General features: G+C 41.7%; 1 protein-coding gene across 1 annotated transcript in view; it reads right to left on the bottom strand.

The window, feature by feature from the left end:
• Window positions 1-2,566: 2,566 nt before the first annotated feature.
• CMTM8 (CKLF like MARVEL transmembrane domain containing 8) overlaps window positions 2,567-21,987 on the bottom strand; it is a 54,758-nt gene continuing 35,337 nt past the window's right edge. Inside the window, exons 2-4 of the mRNA XM_005278703.4 lie at window positions 13,464-13,637; window positions 4,565-4,681; window positions 2,567-3,055 (exon numbers count right to left, since the gene is read on the bottom strand). Coding sequence (XP_005278760.2) covers window positions 2,972-3,055; window positions 4,565-4,681; window positions 13,464-13,637 — 375 coding nt within the window. The 3' untranslated portion in view covers window positions 2,567-2,971. The remainder of the gene's footprint in view (window positions 3,056-4,564; window positions 4,682-13,463; window positions 13,638-21,987) is intronic.

The raw sequence follows: 21,987 nt of genomic DNA, 5'->3' as shown, positions 1-21,987 counted from the left end.
CTCTAGAACATAGGTAGCGGAACCTCACTGTACTGAGTTTTAGGTTTAACATTTGGTTATAATTTTTTGATTTGATTTACTTGCATCATGTCACATGCTTTACATAGGATAATAAGGGATATTGTAAATAAGCTTTTTGTAAAATGAGTCCTGGTGACTATAAATTGACATCAGCATCCCACAATATACAAGCACTTAACTTGAGTAGAAGTCTAGGTATTTTACAGTGAGAATTTGTTACACGTTAATAGACAGTATTTTAAATTTGCAATATAAAACTAAGTGGAGAAAAATATTAACTTTTTATCTACTTCATCAATATTTTAATTAAGTATTTTACTAACAAGCTAATTACATAATGGTTGGAGGGGGGCGTTAAATAAAGTTTATTTCTATCTTTAGGAGTGCACAGTTGTACCTAAAGCCACAACACGTCTGTTTTAGCACTTGTATGACAGAATCCAAACTAATTTTCTCATCCATATTTAATTAGGGAGGGGAAAGAGCATATATACATCTGGGCTGAGATTTTGTAAATCCAATTACACCTGAGAGTGAATTTCTATAGCCATTGATGGGAAATCACTGATAAGGTTTTGAATTTAGCTACATTTGAAGGCATATTTACAGGTTTTATCATTTGGACCATTTTTATATGTTTGATATTTATTCAACCACCAGAAGATCCTATAAAATTTTAATGACCAAAATCGTTGATCTGTGTAGATAGGCCAACAACTATGCATTTGTCTTCACTGCCACCACAGGGGGCAGTCCAGTATTTGATCTTTACTGCACAAACAGACATGTAATAAATGCAAGTATTAAATAACTTGGCTTCCCTTATGTTGAAGGATTTTGCCACTCAACAGATATATCAGCTGTGTGATCAACATGTGAAACATGGGAGAAGGCATATTACACCTCTACCCAGATATAACGCTGTCCTCGGGAGCTAAAAAATCTTACCACATTATAGGTGAAACCGCGTTATATCGAACTTGCTTTGATTCGCCGGAGTGCGCAGCCCCCCCCTCCCTGGAGCACTGCTTTACCATGTTATATCCAAATTTGTGTTATATCGGGTCGCGTTATATCGGGGCAGAGGTGTAATTAGCTTATTTAAATATGTACTTCAAAACAGGTTCTATTCCTTTAACCCTCAGATTTCCCTAATACAAATTATAATGAGTAAAGATACGATTTTGTCACAGATTCCATGACTTTCATGGACCTCCATGTCTGTTGGCTGGAGCTGCTGCCCGGGGTAAGGTTGGAGCTTTGCCTGTTAGTCCCCCCCACATTTTTAGTAAAAGTCATGGACAGGTCGCAGGCTTCTGTGAATTTCTGTTTATTGCCCATGTCCTGTCCATGGTTTTTACTAACAATACCAATGACAAAAATCAACCTTAATATTGAGCCAACTAGATTTTCAACAGCTGGAACGGTCAAAGATTTCTGAAGTGCAGGAGAAGGGATTTACCTGTTACAATAGTACTAGATGCAGGAGTGCCGCCAGTTTTTCTGCTGCCCTAGGCGGCAGAAGGTCCCGCCCCGAAATGCCACCCCCCAGAGGTGGCAGAAGGTCCTGCCGCCAAAATACCGCTGTGGTCGCCACCCCCCAAATTGTAGTGCCCTAGGCAACCGCCTAGGTCGCCTAATGGGTTGTGTCGGCCCTGACTAGATGTATAGGATTGGGGAAACCTAGCTCTTTAAGGAGGTGTGAATCAGGATAGAGGGTGTGTCTATATTACGAAGACTGCACCCGCATAGCTATGCTGGCAGAGGTTTTTCTGTCAGTGTAGGAACACCACCTCCTTAAACAAACATTAGCTACATTGACAAAAAGCAACCCCTGGGGCTATGGTAGCAGAGCTTTGTCAGTTATGAGTCACTCACTTGCAGTTCTACTTCACCAATGCAAAAGATATGTAAAAAATGAGAGATACAAAGTAAAAAAGGGTAATTTACAAATTAACATCTTGGAGATGCTGGTGGTAGGCAAAGGAAGGTTGGAGGGAATTCTTCATGCTTACCGCCTCCACTCTGGCGATTACCCTATAGAGAACACATTTATATTATTTACTAGCATTTAGGTGACCCTTTGGCAGGTGGGATAGATTTATGTGCCCATTGGCAAACAAGAGGCAACATCTTCAGTAGGTGTTCGATGATATACTCAATATGTTCAACTTAAGCCAAATGAAAAAACCAAGAGACCTGGGCTCAGTTCTTGGCTCCACATCTCGTGATCCTTAGGCCTGTTGGGTACAAGAACACTATCAAAGGTAATGTGCTCAGCTTCTGGAGGCAACAGTCCCTCTGGCTAATTTTGGAGCTCAGTTAATAGGCTCTATTGCAGCCCTCCTCATTGGAGAGCAGAAAGGTGATTGTAGATGGAATGGAATACACAAATTGGGAAGATCAGGGTTTTGCATAGTATCTGAATGAAAAAAAAAAAAGGGTCTCTCCCCCCGCAAAAAAGTTGAATACATTCAAAATCAGGACATTTATTTTAAAGCATTCTTGTGCTTAGTTTTTCATGCACACAAAAAATGAGATAATATCGAAGTCTCATTTTTTATTTTGTGGCATTTATTCAGAAAATACAGCCGTGACATTTAAAAATAGTTAAATTTGAAAAAATTGGCACATCATCTGAGTAGGTTTTATTAGCAGCTTAATTACTATAGCTATATAATTTCTAGGAAAATACCATGTTAATTTTAAAAGATAAAAGACAGTATGAAATTTTGCTACTTGTACTACTTTATCATACAATACAGAGAAAATCTGTTAGTCATCACTAAAGGCAATAGTATTTTATAAATAAGTATCCATTTTAATTACAGCTTAAATAATTTTCTCATCAATTCTAACGAAAAGTAGTATACAAAACCCCAACCTTTCGGTCACATAGTACAATCTTCCTGAGATCTTATATCCACATTTTTTTTTTTAAACAAAATATTTACTGTGAGGTCCGCGATCTCCAAGATATAAAACTAAAATAGGCATTTCCTGCATAGCAGAAGGTAACCACAAAGGCGAAGAACTATAGAGAAAGGGAAAAGAAAAAACAAACATTAGAAGAAAATAGTATCTTTTTAGAGCATTTTAATTTTATGAAAAGGATTCGATAGAAGAGAAATAGTTACATTAATAAAAATGGTGCTCATTTAGGATCTGATCCTGCCAACTTAACTCACAAAGAGAAGCAACTTAGGATCATATTGATGGAGGAAGGCACTACTCAAAGTGAATATGGTGACAGAGTCAGACCATTACTGTAAATACAGTACCTAACTTTTGCAAGCTTTTACTGTTCTTGTCCCAATTTCTTACATTATATACTTCTTCCCCCTTCTCCTTTAAACTTTTTATGTATTACTCGAATAGCTGCACATCAGCTATTCTATATATTTTAATACCACCCAGTGCCAATGGTAAGGCTTCTGTTATCACTGGAAGTTATTTAAAATAGACAGCTTATGTTAAGCAATTATGAAAATTTAGGACCAACCATGGTTAACAGGTACAATGTATCTGGTTCTATATGTTGTCATGGGCCTGATTCTGTCACCTTTACTATTAGAGCAAAGTACCACTGAACATGTATAAGGGTAGAAGAATTAGGGCTCAGATTAGACCCCTGTATAATGATGCTAAAGAGTACATAACATCTGTTGGTGAGCTTTGTTTAATCAGAAGCACCAAACAAATTGTAGGAATTGGTGTAAAATATGGTTAATATATAACACCATGAGAATGTTGTTGCATTCTTAGTTTTGGGAAATTTTGAGTCTTTCCTGAACTGCTCATGAACAAAAACCTGAATGCTTTCTTTTAGTTAAGAGAGCATGTTGGGTGGAGATGATTTTGTTACTACTAAATTCTTAAAAATCTCTTTTTAGGAATAAGCAGGGGATGGAGGAACGTTTAACAAGCTCTCAGAGTAATAATCCAGGTTTAACAGTTAAACAGCATTATATGCAAGTAGCACTAAAAGCTATCAGAAGAGGTCCCAGGACATCTCAGATGATCTGACTGATCTGTGGAGCATTAATGCATTCTGCTTAAAAACCCGAATCAGCACAGAAACTTGTATAGCACCGAACAAGTTCCTGCCAAAAGCAATACCCATTGAGTGACAGGCCTTTAGTTATGAGGTGCCAAGAGGGAAATAAAACACTAAACACCAGGGAGGTGAGAGAGAAGAGGTCCTCCACATGGGTGGCGGGTGATGTTTCCCGTTGAGGAGCCTAGCCCCTGCATAGTCTCTTCTGACTGCAGCCCCGCCTCTTCTGGCTGAAACCCTGCCCCTGCTCGCTGCTCTCAGCCTCCCCATGGCCCTGGCGGGGGGGGGGGGGGGGGGGGGAGGGAGAGGGAGGAGGGCTGAGACCTTGGTGAAGGCCACAGGTGGGGGCTGAGAGCTCTGTAGATTTACAAAACCTAAAACAGGATATTCCCATTTCAGCTCACACTTTTGAAAATTCCATTCTCGATGTAACATTGTCATACATAGAATATATTCTTTTTTAATTATTTTTTTAAAATAACTCACTGAAGAAGCTGCCCAGCTGTTGTAATTGTGGCTGTTCTGCTCATTGGTAACTGAAGATGCATTTACAATGGCAGCAATGAGGTACAAAATAAAGGCACTTCCATTAAAGCATAGACCCTAGGCCAGGACAGGGGAAAAAAAAAAAATTAAACATTTGATATTGAGTACATACTTCTACTTGCCATGTGCTACAACTACAGGGAAAAATTCTCCTCTCAGTTATATCTGAAAACCCTACTGAATTCAGGGGGGATGCACTGAGGCAACTGTGAGGAGAAGTTGGCCTCTCGTGTGAACACCCCCACACCATGTAGCTGAAATACAATTCCCAATTATCCTCACTACTGCTGTAATTAAAATAACCCAACAGTGTTATAACTATAATGTAATCTTAATTGTTTCACTTTGTAACTCTGGATATTAGTAAGAACACAGTCAAATTTTATGTACTTTAATACAACTATTGAGCCAAATTCTGCTTTCCTTTACATCAGTGGTTCCCAAACTTGTTCCGCCGCTTGTGCAGGGAAAGCCCCTGGCGGGCCGGGCCGGTTTGTGTACCTGCTGCGTCCGCAGGTTCGGCCGATCGCGGCTCCCAGTGGTTGTGGTTCGCTGCTCCAGGACTATGGGAGCTGCTGGAAGTGGCAACCAGTACATCCCTTGGCCCACGCCGCTTCCAGCAGCTCCCATCGTCCTAGAGCAGTGAACCACGGCCACTGGGAGCCGCGATTGGCCGAACCTGCGGACGCGGCAGGTACACAAACCGGCCCGGCCCGCCAGGGGCTTTCCCTGCACAAGTGGCGGAACAAGTTTGGGAACCACTGCTTTACATCATAATAAATCCAGAGTAACACAATTAAAGACAGTGCAGTCCGTGGATTTCCAACAGTGAAAATGAAGGCAGAATTAGGCTTTATTATATCAATATTTTAGGCAACAGAAATACAAATACCAATACACCAAAAAATAAAAAAAAAATAAAAAGCCACTTGATTAAGTTTCTAAACATGAAGAAAGTTCTGCATATGAATTAACCACAGTCAGAATGCTTGCACAGTTTTATGCTCCTCCATTTTTGGGGAGGTCAGGTGGGGAAGGGAGTCACTCTTCCAAGATGAAGTCTCCCATCATGCAGTCTGGCCCCCTTTCCTGTGACAGAAGCAGGGGCGGCCCATCCATGCAGGCAAACTAGGCGGTTGCCGAGGGTGCAAATTAAATGGGGTACCAAATTTGAGTGGGGGGTGGAAACAATTAAAAAAATACAAATAAAATAACTAAGATGTCATTATTTCAATTCTTGTGTGCGTACAGAGGGAATATGAATTATAATTCATTTCTCTACATTTCTGAGAATTTATTAATATGCCAAATCTTTTATTTACTACAAAAATAAATAAGATTTTAGCGAATTTTTTTTTTCAGTTTGCGATGGAGGGTCAAGATGACCCACTCCGCAATTTTGGTAAGCAATAACTCAGCCACAATTAAACACATCCGCCAGCGGCAAGATCTGCAATGCTAGTGACACCTAACTCGAATATACATCAAGGTCGCATAGCTGAAAATTCATGTGGAGCAGAGATATCACGAGTTGACACATGTTAAACAGTCATTTTAACACATGTCGCAGGTAGATGGTTAAGAATCGAGTGAATACTGTGGAAAATTGTGTTTTTTTGATGCCAAAGAATAACTTCTTTCAGCATTATAAGTCGAAAATGTGAGTATCTTTAAGCGTTATTAAACCTTAGCGTTATTATCGGGCTATATAATTATGAACTTTTTTTTGTTATAACTGGTTCACGTGTAATAAATAAGGTCCACAAAATAAAAGTAACAGCATTAATGCTTAATAGACTACGAAAGTGATGATGCCACACTTCAAGTGGGTAACCGTGAGGACGGGGATTACTTTCCAAACAACCGATGTCGGGTTATCATGTCGAAAAAGGTCATTTTGTTTCCGTGTAAATGCTGTAACTGTTTTAATAGGTGAATGTATGTTACTAATCATTGAATCTTTAAGCAGTGAAAAGATGTGTTGGGATGGCTGCAATGTGGTTTAAATCGCCAACTATGTGGTGGGTGTGTCAGCCATCCTTAACGCTATAATGCTTGCAGTTGGGAGCACAGTACATAATATTCAAATGCCCCGTGGCAGAAAGAGGAAAAAGAAAACCCTCAGGAGCCGAGTATTGTAAATGAAAGGCCGAGAAGGAAAAGGACCGAGCAAAACAGCAGGGATCCTTCCTGAAATATCTTCTCTTTAATCCAAATAAAGATGGAAGCAGTTCACAGCATCCAGATGAAGGAATTTTACTTGGAGAGGAGGTTAGGTCACATCCATATGGAAGCAGTTTGGAACATCAAGATGAAGGTATATTACTTTGAGATGAGGGTAGCTCACATCCACAAAAAAGCAGTTTGGAAACTCAAGATGATGGAAACTTACTTCTAGATGAAGGCAGCTCACAGCATCAGACTGATATGGAAGTGGAGAAAATTTATTCACCTTCAGAGAGACACGCAGAAATTGAAGTAAATGAAGTAGAAGGAAGAAAGGATGAGGAAGCTACAAACAAGTTACAGTATAGGGACCCAGCTTCATGGCCCAGATCTGATGACAGTGTGCGGCAAATTCTCGTGGAACATGGACCCGAACAAGCTCATGAATTTCCCTTCCCCAAGGATGGAAATAAAAGAAAAATTCTCTGCTCAGTATTACAAGAGGAAACTCATTAATGGGGAAGAAATTCATCGAAACTGGTTACAATATTCAGTGTCAAAGGACTCTGTGTTTTGCTTTTGCTGCAAGTTGTTTAGAAATCAAGCAATTGGTACATCACTTACTGAAAATGGTTTGAAGGACTGGAAAAACATATCTTCAATTCTCTCTTCACACAAAAGTAATACAGAACATTTGGAATGTTTTCAAAATTGGAAAGAACTTGAACTACGATTGAAAATAGGAAAAACTATCGAAGAAAAATTACGTGTGATCAAAGAAAAAGAAGAATATTGGCAACAAATATTAGAGTGTCTGATTGCTTTAGTGAGAGTTCTCGGTGGGCAAAATTTAGCATTCCGTGGCCATGGTAGAAATGAAAAAAAAATTATACACTCCAGGTAATGGAAAAACTTTTTAAAATTTGTTGAATATCTCGCTTTGTTTGATCCAGTCATGAAGGAGCATCTACGTAAAATAACTGATCATGAAACACAGGTTCATTACTTAGGAAAAAATATGCAGAATGAACTGTCAAATCCTAGCAAATGCCATTAAAAAGAAAAATTGTATTTTGCAGAATGGGCAGCTTCTACTTTTCAATAATACTGGACTGTACACCAGATGTGAGTCATGTTGAACAAATGACGATGATCATTTGTTTTGTGGATATGGAAAAGTCTGCAGATGAAGATAATGCTGAAGTGCTCATAAAGGAACATTTTTTGGGTTTCATACCACTAAAGGAGACGACTGGAGAATTTATGACAAACTATTCTACAAGAGCTTGAAACAATGTCATTATCTGTTGAAAACTTACGTGGCCAAGGCTATGATAATGGAAGTAATATGAAGGGTAAAGACAATGGTGTGCAAACGAGAATGATGGAAATCAATCCTAGGGCCTTTTTCGTTCCTTGCAGTGCGCATTCTCTGAATTTGGTTGTCAATGATGCTACTAAATGCTGTTTGGAGGCAAGTTTCTTTGACCTGGTGCAACGTGTTTATGTGTTTTTTCTCAGGCACAACAAGCCGTTGGAAGATTCTGACTCAGCATGTGAATTCTCTAGCTGTAAAACCACTTACTCAGACAAGATGGGAGAGTCGCACTGATGCTTTGAAGCCTCTTTCCTATGAGCCTGGAAACATTTATGATGCCCTAATTGAAATGTCTGATGATACTACCTTTACTGGATCATCTGGCAATATGGCACGTTCAGATGCAGAAGTTCTTGCAAATGGCCTTTCCTAGTTCAAATTTGTGACTTCACTCATTTTGTGGTATAATATCCTTTTCGAGATTAACCTCACCAGTAAGCAGCTTCAGGAAAAGAACTTGAACATACATTCTGCTATTAAAAACTGCAGCAAACTAAAAATATTCTGGAGGAATTCAGAAGTGATGAAGGGTTCAAAAGAACACTGGCAGATTCTCTCGAGCATGCTAAAGAAATAGACTTTCCGACAGAATTTGAACCAGAGCCTGTTCGTATTCGGCAAAAGAAACAGCAGTTTTCGTATGAAGGATGAGACACACCCATTCAGAACCCAAAAGAAATTCACTTTGAACCTTTGTACTTCGCAGTCCTTGATAGTGCTAGTCACTCGGTTGATGAAAGATTTCAACAGATGCAGCAGCTAGAGTCAGTATTTGGCTTTCTAAATGATCTCCACAGCTTACAAAAGAAAACAACAAAACAGATAAGATAATTTTGTATAAAACTGGAGTCGGCATTGACTCATGAAAATTCAAAAGACGTCGATGCTACAGATTTGTGTAGTGAGCTTCAGGCTTTTTCAAGACAAGTTAAGAAACATTCCACTCCTGAAGAAGTACTGAAGTTTGTTTGTGAAAATAAACTCAGACAATTTTCCAAACATTTTTATAGCGCTACGCATTCTTTTAACTTTGCCAGTTTCCGTAGCTAGTGGGGAATGTAGCGACTCAAAGTTAAAATCGATAAAAACATATCTGCGTTCAACAATGGTGCAAGAGAGACTTGTTGGACTTGCCACAATGTCAATAGAGCATGAAATAGCTGGAAAACTGGATCTAAAAGAACTAATGACTGAATTTTCAAAACTTAAAGCAAGAGAAGTCACGTTTTAAGAGCAACCGGAGTGTTTTTTATTCAGAGTGTTTTGTAAATACAGGTTAAAGTTCATTGAAGAACTTTCTTATTTCTTTCTATATTGGATGTGGTGATAATGGCAGTTAAAGCAGGATAGTGTAATAGATGATTTTGGATTTGTAATAATAAAAATTATAATTAACATTTTTAATGCATTTTTATTTGAAATCGGACTGAAATATCATCTAACTGTCGTGTACAAATCTATTCTGCAAAATTCGTGTCTCTATTTTATCTGATCTCAGAAACATTGGTTGGACAGACGGACAAACCGAATAATTAAGCATCTGAGCTTAAAAAAACATGAAAAGGAAAAAAAAGGGGCAAAATGTTTTCCAGTTTACCGAAAACCTCAGCCTAGATCTGCCCTTGGGCATGGGGGCGCCGATTGCATAGTTCGCCTAGGGCGCCAGTTGCTGACAGGTAGTCTAGGGCTGCCCCTGGACAGAAGGGAGATCTCTTTTGGGCTGTACTCCTCCTCACACTGCTAGACTGGCTAGCTAGGTTTTAGAAAGGTAGCAACCTAGACACTTCCTCATCCTAAAAACAAAGTGTGCTACTTTGCTCTGCCCACAGTAACTTCCGATTCACAGAGCAAGAGACTAAGCAATGAAAGTTACTCCAGATTGAGAGGGGGAAAAAAAAAAAAAGTGGGGGTGTTTTTAAAATTTGTTATCATTTAATTACTCAGTATTTCAAGATCACTACTACAGGAAGTTAAGCCCTGTAAGAAAACACTACTTATACAAGGCTAATGAACATGCCCTTTTACAATCTAGATATTGTCCTTCTAATTAATTGATGATATATTGGATTGGAATTCTTATGATGTACTCTATGTAAATTCACAGCAGCGGGAGTTCCAAGCAGTCTCTTCAGAACCAATCCCGAGTGCACCCAACTCCCATTGACTTTTAGGCCGTACGTTTGCATTTTAAGATGTTATTGTGAACATCCTGTCCCCTCAACCATAGTCAAAGATGTCCCCAGATACATCTGGTGTGGCTCCAATGGCTGAGTGTTTGCGTGAGCACAATATTACATGGGCGCCCCTGCACACTGTGGAGCCCAACTCCATTGCAGCTCCCTGTATGTTGTCATAGGGGCTGGGGAGAGGGCAGAGGCTACTGAATTCACCAGTCATTGACACTGGCAGAATTCACAAAAGCTACTGCAGCCTCAGAATTGCAGTACAAGTCACAGCTGCAGAATGTCTGCTGCCATTCCACGGGGTGATGGGGAAGAAGCACTTATCCACACACTTAAGCAGAGAGCCCAGCCTGGCCACTCAGGTGGAGCCCTGGGGCCCAGAATTTAGGATTAAATTAATGTAATTAATCAGGATAAAATTAAAATGTGTAAAACATTTAATCTTCTTTGTTTTAGTGCTTGTCTTATTCAGATGCTTTCAATTTGCACTAATACAGTATCAAGGTACGAATTTAATGACTGGATCCCAGGAATCATCAGGCTCAGGTGGAATTTCATGAAGTGGCCCTTTATTTCCAAGTCTTCAAAGCTGGTTCGTTAGTTTTTTGTTTTTCCTCCAAAGAGACCCAATTATCCTGGAAAACTGTAAATCCCTGCAGTATCTTGTCATGTATAAAGGAAGGAAGAACATCATTTTTGTAAAGTGTTGCTTTGGGAAATAACATTGTGGGGAAGAATGGAGCTGAACGCAAGTTTAGTTTACTGTACCCCTATTGCCAATGTATTATCCAAAACAACGGGTTCCTGTTAAAGTTACCACCTGCTTCTTAAATCCAAATTCACCACAGTTTAAAATCTTCCATTCATTATTCTTGGTGAAGAACACACACACATGGCAGACAATTTTGGAGCAGGTGTCTTTAGGTTACTTTACTGCAAATTAACTGCATCTTATATGGTTAGGTGATGTACTTACCCTACAAGGAATTAATTTATGAAATAGGAATCAATATTAAAGTTTGGACACTGCATACAATAAATGTGTCTTTGGGCTAATAATCCTCTCAGGAGACAATTTCTGGAGTATAGGGAAAAACAAAAACCTACCTAATTAGATATATTCTGGCATCTTGCCCTCCCAAAGGGAGGCGTTAATTTATACTGGAAGCAGACCCAGGACTTATTCCTCCTGACCAACCACAAGTGTCATGGGTCTAATCAATTAATAGGTCATATCACAAAGCTCTTCTAGTACCACCGTGCAAAACAAGGGGGAATCCAAGCATTTGCATTTGTCCCCTGCCCCTCCTTCTTCCCTCTAAGGTTCTTCGGTCATGGAAGTAGGCTGCCATTTTGATCTGCATCTAAACAATCTTATCTGTAAAGCAGATTGAAAACTTCTCACAGCAAGAATCACTTGGCTCTATAAACAAGTGGAGACATCTCGGTGGTAGACAACTTGACATATCTGAGATCAGTTCTGCTGATCTGCAAGCTGCTACCTTGCCTGATTCTGTTGCTAATAGATAAAACTAATGGAGGCAGTGACCAAAACGATCCAAATTAATGGCAGCTGTCTTACCTTTGACTACATTCATGCCAAATGTAATTTAAAAAATAAAACCTCTAAACACATCAAGATACAAAAATGTTGGATTATTTTACAGCAGTACTGTAACAGTGTTATAATTGTAAAGGCAAGTGCTGCTCATGAAACTTGAAAATATAAAATCTATTTGTATATAATCCTAGTTCTACAGACCCGTATTGCTACAGCAAGCTATTTCTCATGGCAACAAATCGGAAAGTCATGGCAAAAAGTAATACTTTGACTCTTAACATTTTAATAGTCACGGCACACAATATTTTAATTAATAGCAAGCTGTTTGTCATGTGAAAGTAAAATATCCTTTATATTACAATAAAATGGTTTTAAAACTGTTTAATGATCTTTAAGTATAAAAATAATATATTAGACACATACAACAATAAATTATAATACTTCATGAAAGAGTCATGGTGAGTAGCAGGCTGGTTGAGGCAACAAAGGCTTCTAGGTTTTTTTTGTTTTCCTTAAAGTAAGTGTCTTTGTCATGGAAGTCTTGACTGTAACAAATATACTGCCATTTCTACTAGGGATTGCTCAAACTAGGATCTGGATTTCAGTTACCCAGGAATTTCAGCAGTATTCAGATTTTTTTTAAATTGCTATCTGCCCAAGATTTACTGTGACCAGGATAAACTACTAATAGAAAGGATTTAATGAGAGAAGGTTGGACTGGCATGCAATTTAAAATAGCTCACACAAATACACTGCAGCACTATGTCCCCCTCTAGTGGCTAGACATATATGTGTTTATGAGTCTGCTGCTGCCTCGGAGTCCATCACTTGGTCCTTTAGCTCAAGAAGTGCAGGCTCAGGCTTTCAGATCCAGAGGTTCTAGGTTCAAGCCCTATAGATGACTCAACAAGGGTCCTTTATGGCTTACCTACAGAGCCAGGTCCATTAGCTCAGAGGCCATCAGAGTCAAAACTCCATATGGGGTCTAGCGACTACAGGGGAACAAAGAGCCACATTGTATTAGCATGTGTAACAGGTACACATTTCCATTCTTGGAAAATAAGACATTGGATAGACCAATGACCAAAAGGAAATGAATTAAAGGAACCATGATGGTTAGGCAAATAAAGCCTGACACTGTACTACACAATATTGATATTCCTGCTGGTTAGTCCATATAAGAGTAGCAATTACTTCAGAGTGAATTTGCTCCCCTGGTCTTTTGCGTGAGAAAGTGGGTGTTGCAGTCTAGGAATGGGAAGAAGTTAAAATGAAGACAGAAGGATCTCCAGAGTACACCCTACCTAGTCTGGGTGTGGGAAAAGGGGTTTTGTAGTAGACCAAACTTTAGATTAATTATGTGACAACAGCCAGTGTCAGGAACATGGATAGATGTTAATTATAAATAAAAAATGGAGGTGTGAAAGCACATTATAGTTCCTTAACTACAATTATGGAGTACATCAATGTCTTCCTCTTTCCTGAACACAGTAAACAACAAACAACAATAATAAAAAAAAAAACGCAGCAACAAAGATTGTGCATACTTACCACCGTGGTCCATGGCACCTGGGGAATCCTAGTGTAGGTCACTGTCATGTAGATGATTAAAAAGAAGACAGTAAGAACCCAGTAAAATACGGCTACAAACATCACCCAGCCGAAGGCAGGATACAGGAAATACTCTGTTCCAGCGACCAGTGTCCATACCAGCAGCCCTAGCACCTGTAAAGATTGTAGAGGGAAAAAAACATCATACAGATTTAGAACAGGAACACACACAGCCATCCACTTTTAGAAATGTAGTTTTCAAGCAAACATCCCTAAGGACCTTTGAGTCAACACTGTACAGTAGAAAAGTCATTGCCCTTCTCTTTTATGCAACAATAAAAAGTTCTATTTAAGAGATGTATTGGACTGGATGTTGTGTAGGAGAAATATGGGCACAAACATCCTTTAAAGAAAGCATGAGTTAATGTGATTTTGTAGCTATCAAAGAGATGGTTAATTTATTTCTGAATTGCTCCTTTCAATAAAATTGGGGGATGGGGAGGGGAGAAGTGAAGGAGGCAGGGAAACGGAACGTAATTGAAGTCACTCCTGGCAATAATTAAAATAATGGAAAGGAGTAAATTTCTCAAAGTATTTTATGGAACTGAAGAGACTAAAACCTGAGTAGGCTGATGTGTGATATTAGCCAGAATAGGGAAAAGGAGACAGACATTCCTGCACAGAAATAATGGGAGACAGCATTATGATGAATGTTAGTAACTGTGTTTGAACACTAGCTTATTAGCTATACTGCACCAATGTACGTTTTGTTATAGTAGCAATATCAGTGAAGTGACATTTCTTGTATTGAGATTTTTTCTATTTATACATTTTTGCGAGTTGCTCATAAATTATAAAACCTCAATTATAGAGAAGAATATAATTTTAAGTTCTTCACAATGGTAAATAATTGATTTCAGCAGGGCCAGAATCTGGACCTAAATTTCTTATATTTTACAAGAATTTTGATTTCTTCCCTGTTCCACACCACTCAGACTCCAGTGCAAGTCACCTAATAGGGAGAAACGGAACAAGATGATGGTTCTCCTGCCTATTGCATGTTTATACAACTGGGAAAAATGCAAAAGAATCAGATAGTTTTGCCACAGTTTCACTTCCGTCAGGTTTGTTCCTGCTCCAATGCAATTAAGTGGCCATGCTCCCACTGACTTCAATGGTGCATGATTGAGTCCATAAAATCACTTGTATTAAATTTCTCATCATCATGTAGGTCATAAGGTAAAAAAAAAGCTAAAATCGAACAAAAGGCCACTATAATTTACACTGCCCTATTGACCTTCAAAACAGAGTCTTATTCTATCTACTAGTTCTGAAAACGTTAGATAACTTCAGTTTATCCTCCAAGTCATCATCCAAGCTAAACTCACCCCTTCAAATCTGCCATCTTGTTTCTTTGTACTGTATTCTAATCTATATGCACTATGTATTCTTACTGTGTTTTATATCAATTTTTTGTACTTACTATTTGAAAAGATAGAAGGAATCATGCTTGATTAATAAGAGGCGGTTACTCACCCTGTGCAGTAACTGACGTTCTTTGAGATGAGTGTCCCTGTGGGTGATCCACTCCAGCTTGTGGGTGCTCCCCTCCAGGTGTTGGTGCATCCCTGCACCTTTGCTCGGAGATTTATACAGCAGTACTTGTACCAGTCGCGCACACACAGAGCCAGCCACCCCGCTCGGAGTGTACTTAATAGTAAGTGTGCGCGACCGGTCTCGTCAGTTCCTTCTCTCCAACCGGGGCTATCCCAACTCTGAAGTGGAGGGGAGGAGGATGGGTAGTGGAGCACCCACAGAGACACTCATCATCTACTTCTTCTAGAGAGAGAGAGAGAGGTTCCTGTGGGTGCTCCACTCCAGGTGACTTAAAAGCAGTGGACCTCAAGGTAGTAGGGACTTCGGATTTGGTAGGAATGAAGTAGATAATACAGCTCTGCCTAATCGTGCATCAGAGAGAGGGCCTTGAGTAAGGGCATAATGCTTAACAAACGTGTCTTCAGAAGTCCAAGTGGCTGCTTTATAGATGTCAGCCAGAGGAACTTTGTGTAGAAAACCCACAGAGGTAGCCACAGATCTAGTGGAGTGAGTTCTGATGCCGGCAGGAGGAGTAACTTTCTTTATTTGATAGCACAGTCAGATATACTCAGAAATTCAGTTTGAAAGTCTCTGGGTAGAAATAGGTGTCCCTCTGGAGTACTCCACAATGGAGACAAAGAGTCTAGAAGAGTTTCTAAAGGGCTTGGTTCTATCCAAATAGAAGGACAAAGCCCTGCGTACATCTAACGTATGCATTGTGGATTCAAAAGAGTTTGCATGTGGTTTAAGAAAGAAGGTTGGTAGGTGTATTGGCTCATTGATGACGAACGCACCTTTGGAAGAAATTTGGGGTGTAGTCAGAGGATAACCTTGTCCTTAAAAAATAGTGTGTACGGTGGGTCTGCCATGAGAGCTGCTATTTCTCCTGCACATCTGGCGGAGGTGATTGCCACTAAGAATGCTGTTTTCATGGAGAGGTGTAAGAGGGAGCAAGTGGTTAGGGGCTCGAATGGTTGTTTAGTTAAGCAGGTGAAGGTCCCACGGAGGGGTAGGAGGTTTAGTGTCTGGGTATAGGGATTGGAGCCCTTTGAGAAAACGCTTGGTGATTGGATGAGCAAAAACAGAGATATCGTCGATCTTGTCATGAAAAGTTGTAATAGCAGCTAAGTGGACTTTGATGGAGCTGAAAGGAAGGCCAGATTGCTTTAAGGTCTAATAGGTAGTCAAGTATGGGTGGAGGAGGTGCAGAAGTAGGAGGAAGTTGTTTAGTTGAGCTCCAGTGGGTGAATCGCTTCCACTTTTGGAGACATGTGATGCGAGTAGATTGTGTTCTGCTATGTAGGAGCCCTCTTTGAACCTGCTCAGAGCATGCTAGTTCGTTTTGGGAGAACCACGTAGGAACCAAGCTTTGAGGTGAAGCATGGACAGGTTGGGGTGAAGAAATCGGCCGTGTTGCTGTGATAGGTGATTCGGAGTGAGGGGCAACGAAATCGGTGGGTGAATTGACATTCTGGTGAGGAATGGAAACCATGGTTGTCCGTGCCATGGTAATTCTGATTGCCCCGTCGTGGCCCAATCTGGGTGTATCTTTGTCAGAACTCTGTGAAGAACCGGTATTGGGGGAAAAGCATACATTAAGTATTGAGCCCATGAGATCAGGAACGCATCTCCTAGGGAATGTTTGCCCAGTCCTGCTCTGGAGTAAAATTCGGGACATTTCTTGTTCTTCGCAGTCGCGAAGAGGTCCAGGGTTGGATAGCCCCAAAACACGGAATATATCGCGTATGATCATGTCGTTTAGCTCCCATTCGTGATCCCAGGGAAAATGTCTGCTTAGTTTGTCCGCGATGGTATTCAGGGCCCCGGGAAGATAGGTGGCGGATATCTGGATGTTGTTCACGAGGCACCAATTCCAGAGCTTCATGGCTTATGTGCCAAGCGAGTGAAATCGAGCCCCTCCCTGCCTGATGACATAGAACATGCACGCAATGTTGTCTGTCATTATCCGAACATGTTGGTTCTGAACAAATGGGAGGAAGTGACGGCAGGCATTGCGTATGGCTCACAGTTCTAGGACATTTATGTGTAGGGAGGTTCGGTGGAAGACCATAGCCCCTGGACTGTGTGGTGGGACATGTGCACTCCCCATCCCGTGAGGGATGCATCGGTAGTCATTATGAATGATGGGGAGTCCTGGAGAAAAAGGACTCCTGAGCAGAGGTTGGAGGGAACTGTCCACCATCGGAGGGAGTCTCACTCTGAAGGATATGGATAGAGGCTTGTTTAGAGCGTGTACATTTGGTCTGTAAACCATGGCCAACCAAGCTTGGAAGCACCTCATCTATAGGCGTGTATTTTTGACCACGAAAGTACACGAGGCCATGTGGCCTAATAGTTGCAGACAGTCTTGTGCAATGACCTGTGGACTGTTGTGAAGTTTTGTAACCAGGAGTTTTATGGTGTTGAAACGATTGAGCGGGGGGGGGGGGGGGGGGGGGAAGAGGCTCTTCCCATTTGGGAATTTAGTTGTGCTCCTATGAACTCCAGTTGTTAGGTAACAGATAAGGTGGATTTGTTTTTGTTTATTTGCAGGCCAAGGGAAAGGAAGCAAGCGACAGTAAGCTGCGTGGATCAGGAGCTTCATTAAACATTGAGGCTTTGAGGAGACAATTGTCGAGGTAAGGAAATATTATAACCCCGTTTCCTGAGGTGGGCAGTAACCACGGTTAGGAGTTTGGAGAAAACTTGGGTGGCGGTAGATGGGCTGAAGGGCAACATTCTGTATTGAAAATGTGTCGAACTGAGGATAAAACGAAGAAAATGTCTGTGTACTGGGTGAATAGTTACATGAAAGTAAGTGTCCTGTAGGCTGAGGACTGAAAACCAATCACCCTGCTCCAGCGCTGGGATTATGGTGGGGAGGATAACCATTTTGAACTTCTGATTTTTGATAAATTTGTTTAGCTGCCTGAAGTCGAGGATCGGTCGCCATCCCCTGGTTTTCTTTTCTGTTAAGAAGTAATGGGAATAGAAACCTTTCCCTCTGTGTTGTTTAGGCATGACTTCTACTGCCCCCAGTTGAAGGAGATGTTGCACTTCTTGGAGGAGCAGTTGCTCGTGAGAGGGGTCCCTGAAGAGGAATGGGGAAGGTGCGTGGGTGAGAGGAAAGGGATAGAATAGCCGACTGTGACGAGCTCTAAAGCCCACTTGGTCAGTGATAATTAGAGATATCCTCTCTCCTAGAACTGGAAGGGACCTTGAAAGGTCAAGGAGTCCAGCCCCTTGCCTTCACTAGCAGGACCAAGTACTGATTTTTGCCCCAGATCCCTAAGTGGCCCCCTTAAGGATTGAATTCACAACCCTGGGTTTAGCAGGCCAATGCTCAAACCACTGAGCTATCCCTCCCCATTTTGCCATTGCTGGGAGAATGGGCATAGGTGGTGACCAAAGATGGGGCAGGTGGTGTAAGAGCTGAAGTGGGAATATTGTTTTCTATACCCTCGACCAAGGCTTCAAATTTGCTTATTTATTGGTCAGAGGGGGTTGAGACTCTGCCAAGGAGTTGGGACGGCAGCATTGGTATCTGGGTCTCTGGCGTTGCTGTTGCTCGTGAGAGCTATGCAATTGCTGGGTCTATGTGGGGTAGTGTGGGGGTCGCCGGTAAGGCTGATATCTATATTGTCACCTTCTGGTCATAGGGGTTTGAATTTCTAGAGACCAGAGGGTTGCCCTGGAGTCCTTCATGGAGTGGAGTACGTCATTCGTAACGGAGGAGAATAATTTGTCACCGTCGAAGGGGAGATCCTCAGTCGTACTCTGGACCTCTTGGGGAAAGGAAGAGGATGAGAGCCATGACCCTTGGCACATCACGACTGCTGTGGCAATGGACCATGCCGCAGTATTGGCCACATCAAGGGCAGCTTGAAGAGCAGTGCGGGAGAGGATTTGTCCCTCGGAAACTATGACTGTAAATTGTTGTTTCTTTTCTTCTGGAATGTGATCAATAAAGTCCATGCATTTATTGTAATTTTTGTGGTCGTACCTTGCTAGAACGGCTGTATAATTAGCAATGCGAAACTGCAACATGGAAGAAGCGTATAAAGTACTTTCAGTCCGCTCACTTACAGATAGGCAGGCTTGCAGCTGGGGTTTGCCAAATGGCCTTGGCAGGTTCTAAAAGGGCTGTGTTGATAGGTAATGTAATTCTAGAAGAAGAAGAGGGCTGCAGGATGTTGGTTAGCTCATGCTGCTGTTCAGCAACTTCCTCCAGGTTAATTTGTAGCTCACTGGCAACTCTTTTAAACAGGTCTTGAAATTTTGAGAAGTTGTCAAAAAATGTCGGAGGAAGCAATGCTTCATCAGGCAGAACAACTAGTTCTACTGGGTTAGAGGTAGGCCATGCTTGCTCTTGCGGTTGTGACAGGGCTGCCTGGAGTCAGTGGCAGGGTTGTCAGCTGGCGGTACCGAGCAGGTCTCACGCCTGGCTGCATTGGTATAACGAGTAAAAAGAACAGGAGTACTTGTGGCACCTTAGACTAACAAATTTATTTGAGCATAAGCTTTCGTGGGCTACAGCGGATGCACGGAATGGAACATATAGTAAGAATATTATATACACACACACACACACACACACACAGAGAACATGAAAAGGTGGGAGTTGCCCTACCAACTCCAAGAGGTTAATTAATTAAGAGAAAATTTTTTTGTAGTGATAATCAAGATAGCCCATTTCAGACAGTTTGACAAGAAGGTGTGAGGATACTTAACATGGGGAAATAGATTCAATGTGTGTAATGGCTCTGCCTAAATTCAAGCCTAACTTGATGGTATCTAGTTTGCATATTAATTCGAGTTCAGCAGTTTCTCATTGGAGTCTGTTTTTGAAGCTTTTCTGTTGCAAAATTGCCACCTTTAAGTCTGTTACTGAGTTATCAAAGAGGTTGAAGTGTTCCCCTACTGGTTTTTGAAAGTTACGATTCCTGATGTCAGATTTGTGTCCATTTATTCTTTTGCGTAGAGACTGTCTGGTTTGGCCAATGTACATGGCAGAGGGTAGGGCAACTCCCACCTTTTTGTGTTCTCTGTGTGTATATATATATATATATATATATATGTCTGTGTCTGTGTGTATTATCCTTACTATATGTTCTATTCTATGCATCCGATGAAGTGGGCTGTAGCCCACGAAATCTTATGCTCAAATAAATTTGTTAGTCTCTAAGGTGCCACAAGTACTCCTGTTCTTTTTGCGGATACAGACTAACATGGCTGCTACTCTGAAACCTGGTATAATGAGTGTGGTCCTGAGTATACAGAGCCCATGGAACCCAATATTGCCATTGTGGTGGGAAGGGCCTGGGTGGTGCCATCCAGGGATTCACACACCATGGGGCAGGATGAGGCAGCTTTTCTATGACCTCTCGACTGGGGTCTGTGGACGGGAGATCTGATAAGGTGAAAATTCTCCCTGCAGCCCAGATTCCTCATCACTGGAGGAAAGCTGTGCGGACTTTGCCTGAGTGTCCGGAGAGAAGTAGGTGTTAAGGAGGGGTGACTGCAAGATAGTTGACACCAGGAAGTCCCTTGAGTATGTGAACTGCAGTGCCACAGTGCCTCTGTGAGGGGAGGGCTGAGTGAGAGGAATTTGTTGTGAGGAGGGGTTCCTCTGCACCAGAGTCCTGAGCGTTCTGTCACTGCCAGCTAGCTCAAAGGCTGACAGTGCCGGGAGAGTGAGAGGAGCCTGCGGGGGGGCGGGGTCAGGCAGCCAAGTATGTGTCGGCACTGCTTCCATTGCGGTGCCAAACGGTGTCGTGTGAAAGGCAGGCAACTGAAAGCCTGAAGCCTCGGCACCGGAGGTTAGTGTGACCGCCGCAGCTGCAGGTGGGTTTCGTGCGGCGCCAGAGGAGCCCAGCGCAAATGTACTCAGCCGGGAGAGCGCGGGGAGGGAAGCAGTACCCGGAGAAGGCTTGTCCCTGCAAATACCCTTTGCGGGTGAGAGAGAGTGATGTTTTTTTGAAGTTTTCTTTTGTCTCTTTGAAGTGGGGGGGGGGGCTGCGGTGTACAGCAGAGTCAGAGCCCGGGTCTGAGGCTGGTCTGAGATTTTTGCAGCAGGAGCAGTTTTAGCCGCAGCTCCTTGTCTTTGCGTGCCCTGGATTTCAACTTGCTGCAGCGGGCACATTTTGGGGGATGTGGGATTCCCCCAAACATTTAGAGTGGCCATCTGAAAGGATGGCATCATTACAATTAGAGCAATGCTTAAAACCTGGAGAGCCAGGCATGTCAGAAACGGCTGCACTGACAGGAACCAAAAAAAAGTAAGTTTGTTTTTCTTTAAAGAGAAGAGAAGGGAAGGGAAAAGGGTACCTAACTAAGAGGAGAAAAAAGTTGAACAAGGGAGAAAAGAAATTCTCTAACGAGTCTGCTGAGTTCTGTCTCAGGCTGGGAACAGTAGAGAAGGAACGGAGGAGACCAGGTGCACATGTGTACTATTAAAGTACACTCAGAGAGGGGGCAGGGGGGACAGGCTCTGTGTGTGCACAACCTGTACGAGTACTGCTGTAAAAATCTCCGAGCGAAGGCGCAGAGATGCACCAACACCTGGAGTGGAGCACCCATAGGGACATCTCTCGAAGAAGAACAGTTGAATTCTCATTAAAAAGAATGAGGAGTACTTGTGGCACCTTAGAAACTAACAAATTTATTTGGGCATAAGCTTTCGTGGGCTAAAACCCACTTCATTGGATGCATGCAGTGGAAAATACAGTAGGAAGATATATATATATATACACACACACACACACACACACACACACACACACACACACAGAGAGAGAACATGAAAAAAATGGGTGTTGCCATACCAACTATAACGAGAGTAATCAATTAAGGTGGGCTATTATCAGCAGGAGACAAAAAACTTTTGTAGTGATAATCAGGATGGCCCATTTCCAATAGTTGACAAGAG

The sequence above is a fragment of the Chrysemys picta genome, chromosome 2 (assembly GCF_011386835.1).
Source record: "Chrysemys picta bellii isolate R12L10 chromosome 2, ASM1138683v2, whole genome shotgun sequence".
Taxonomy (NCBI): domain Eukaryota; kingdom Metazoa; phylum Chordata; order Testudines; family Emydidae; genus Chrysemys; species Chrysemys picta.
This window is presented reverse-complemented; position numbering and strand designations above follow the sequence as displayed.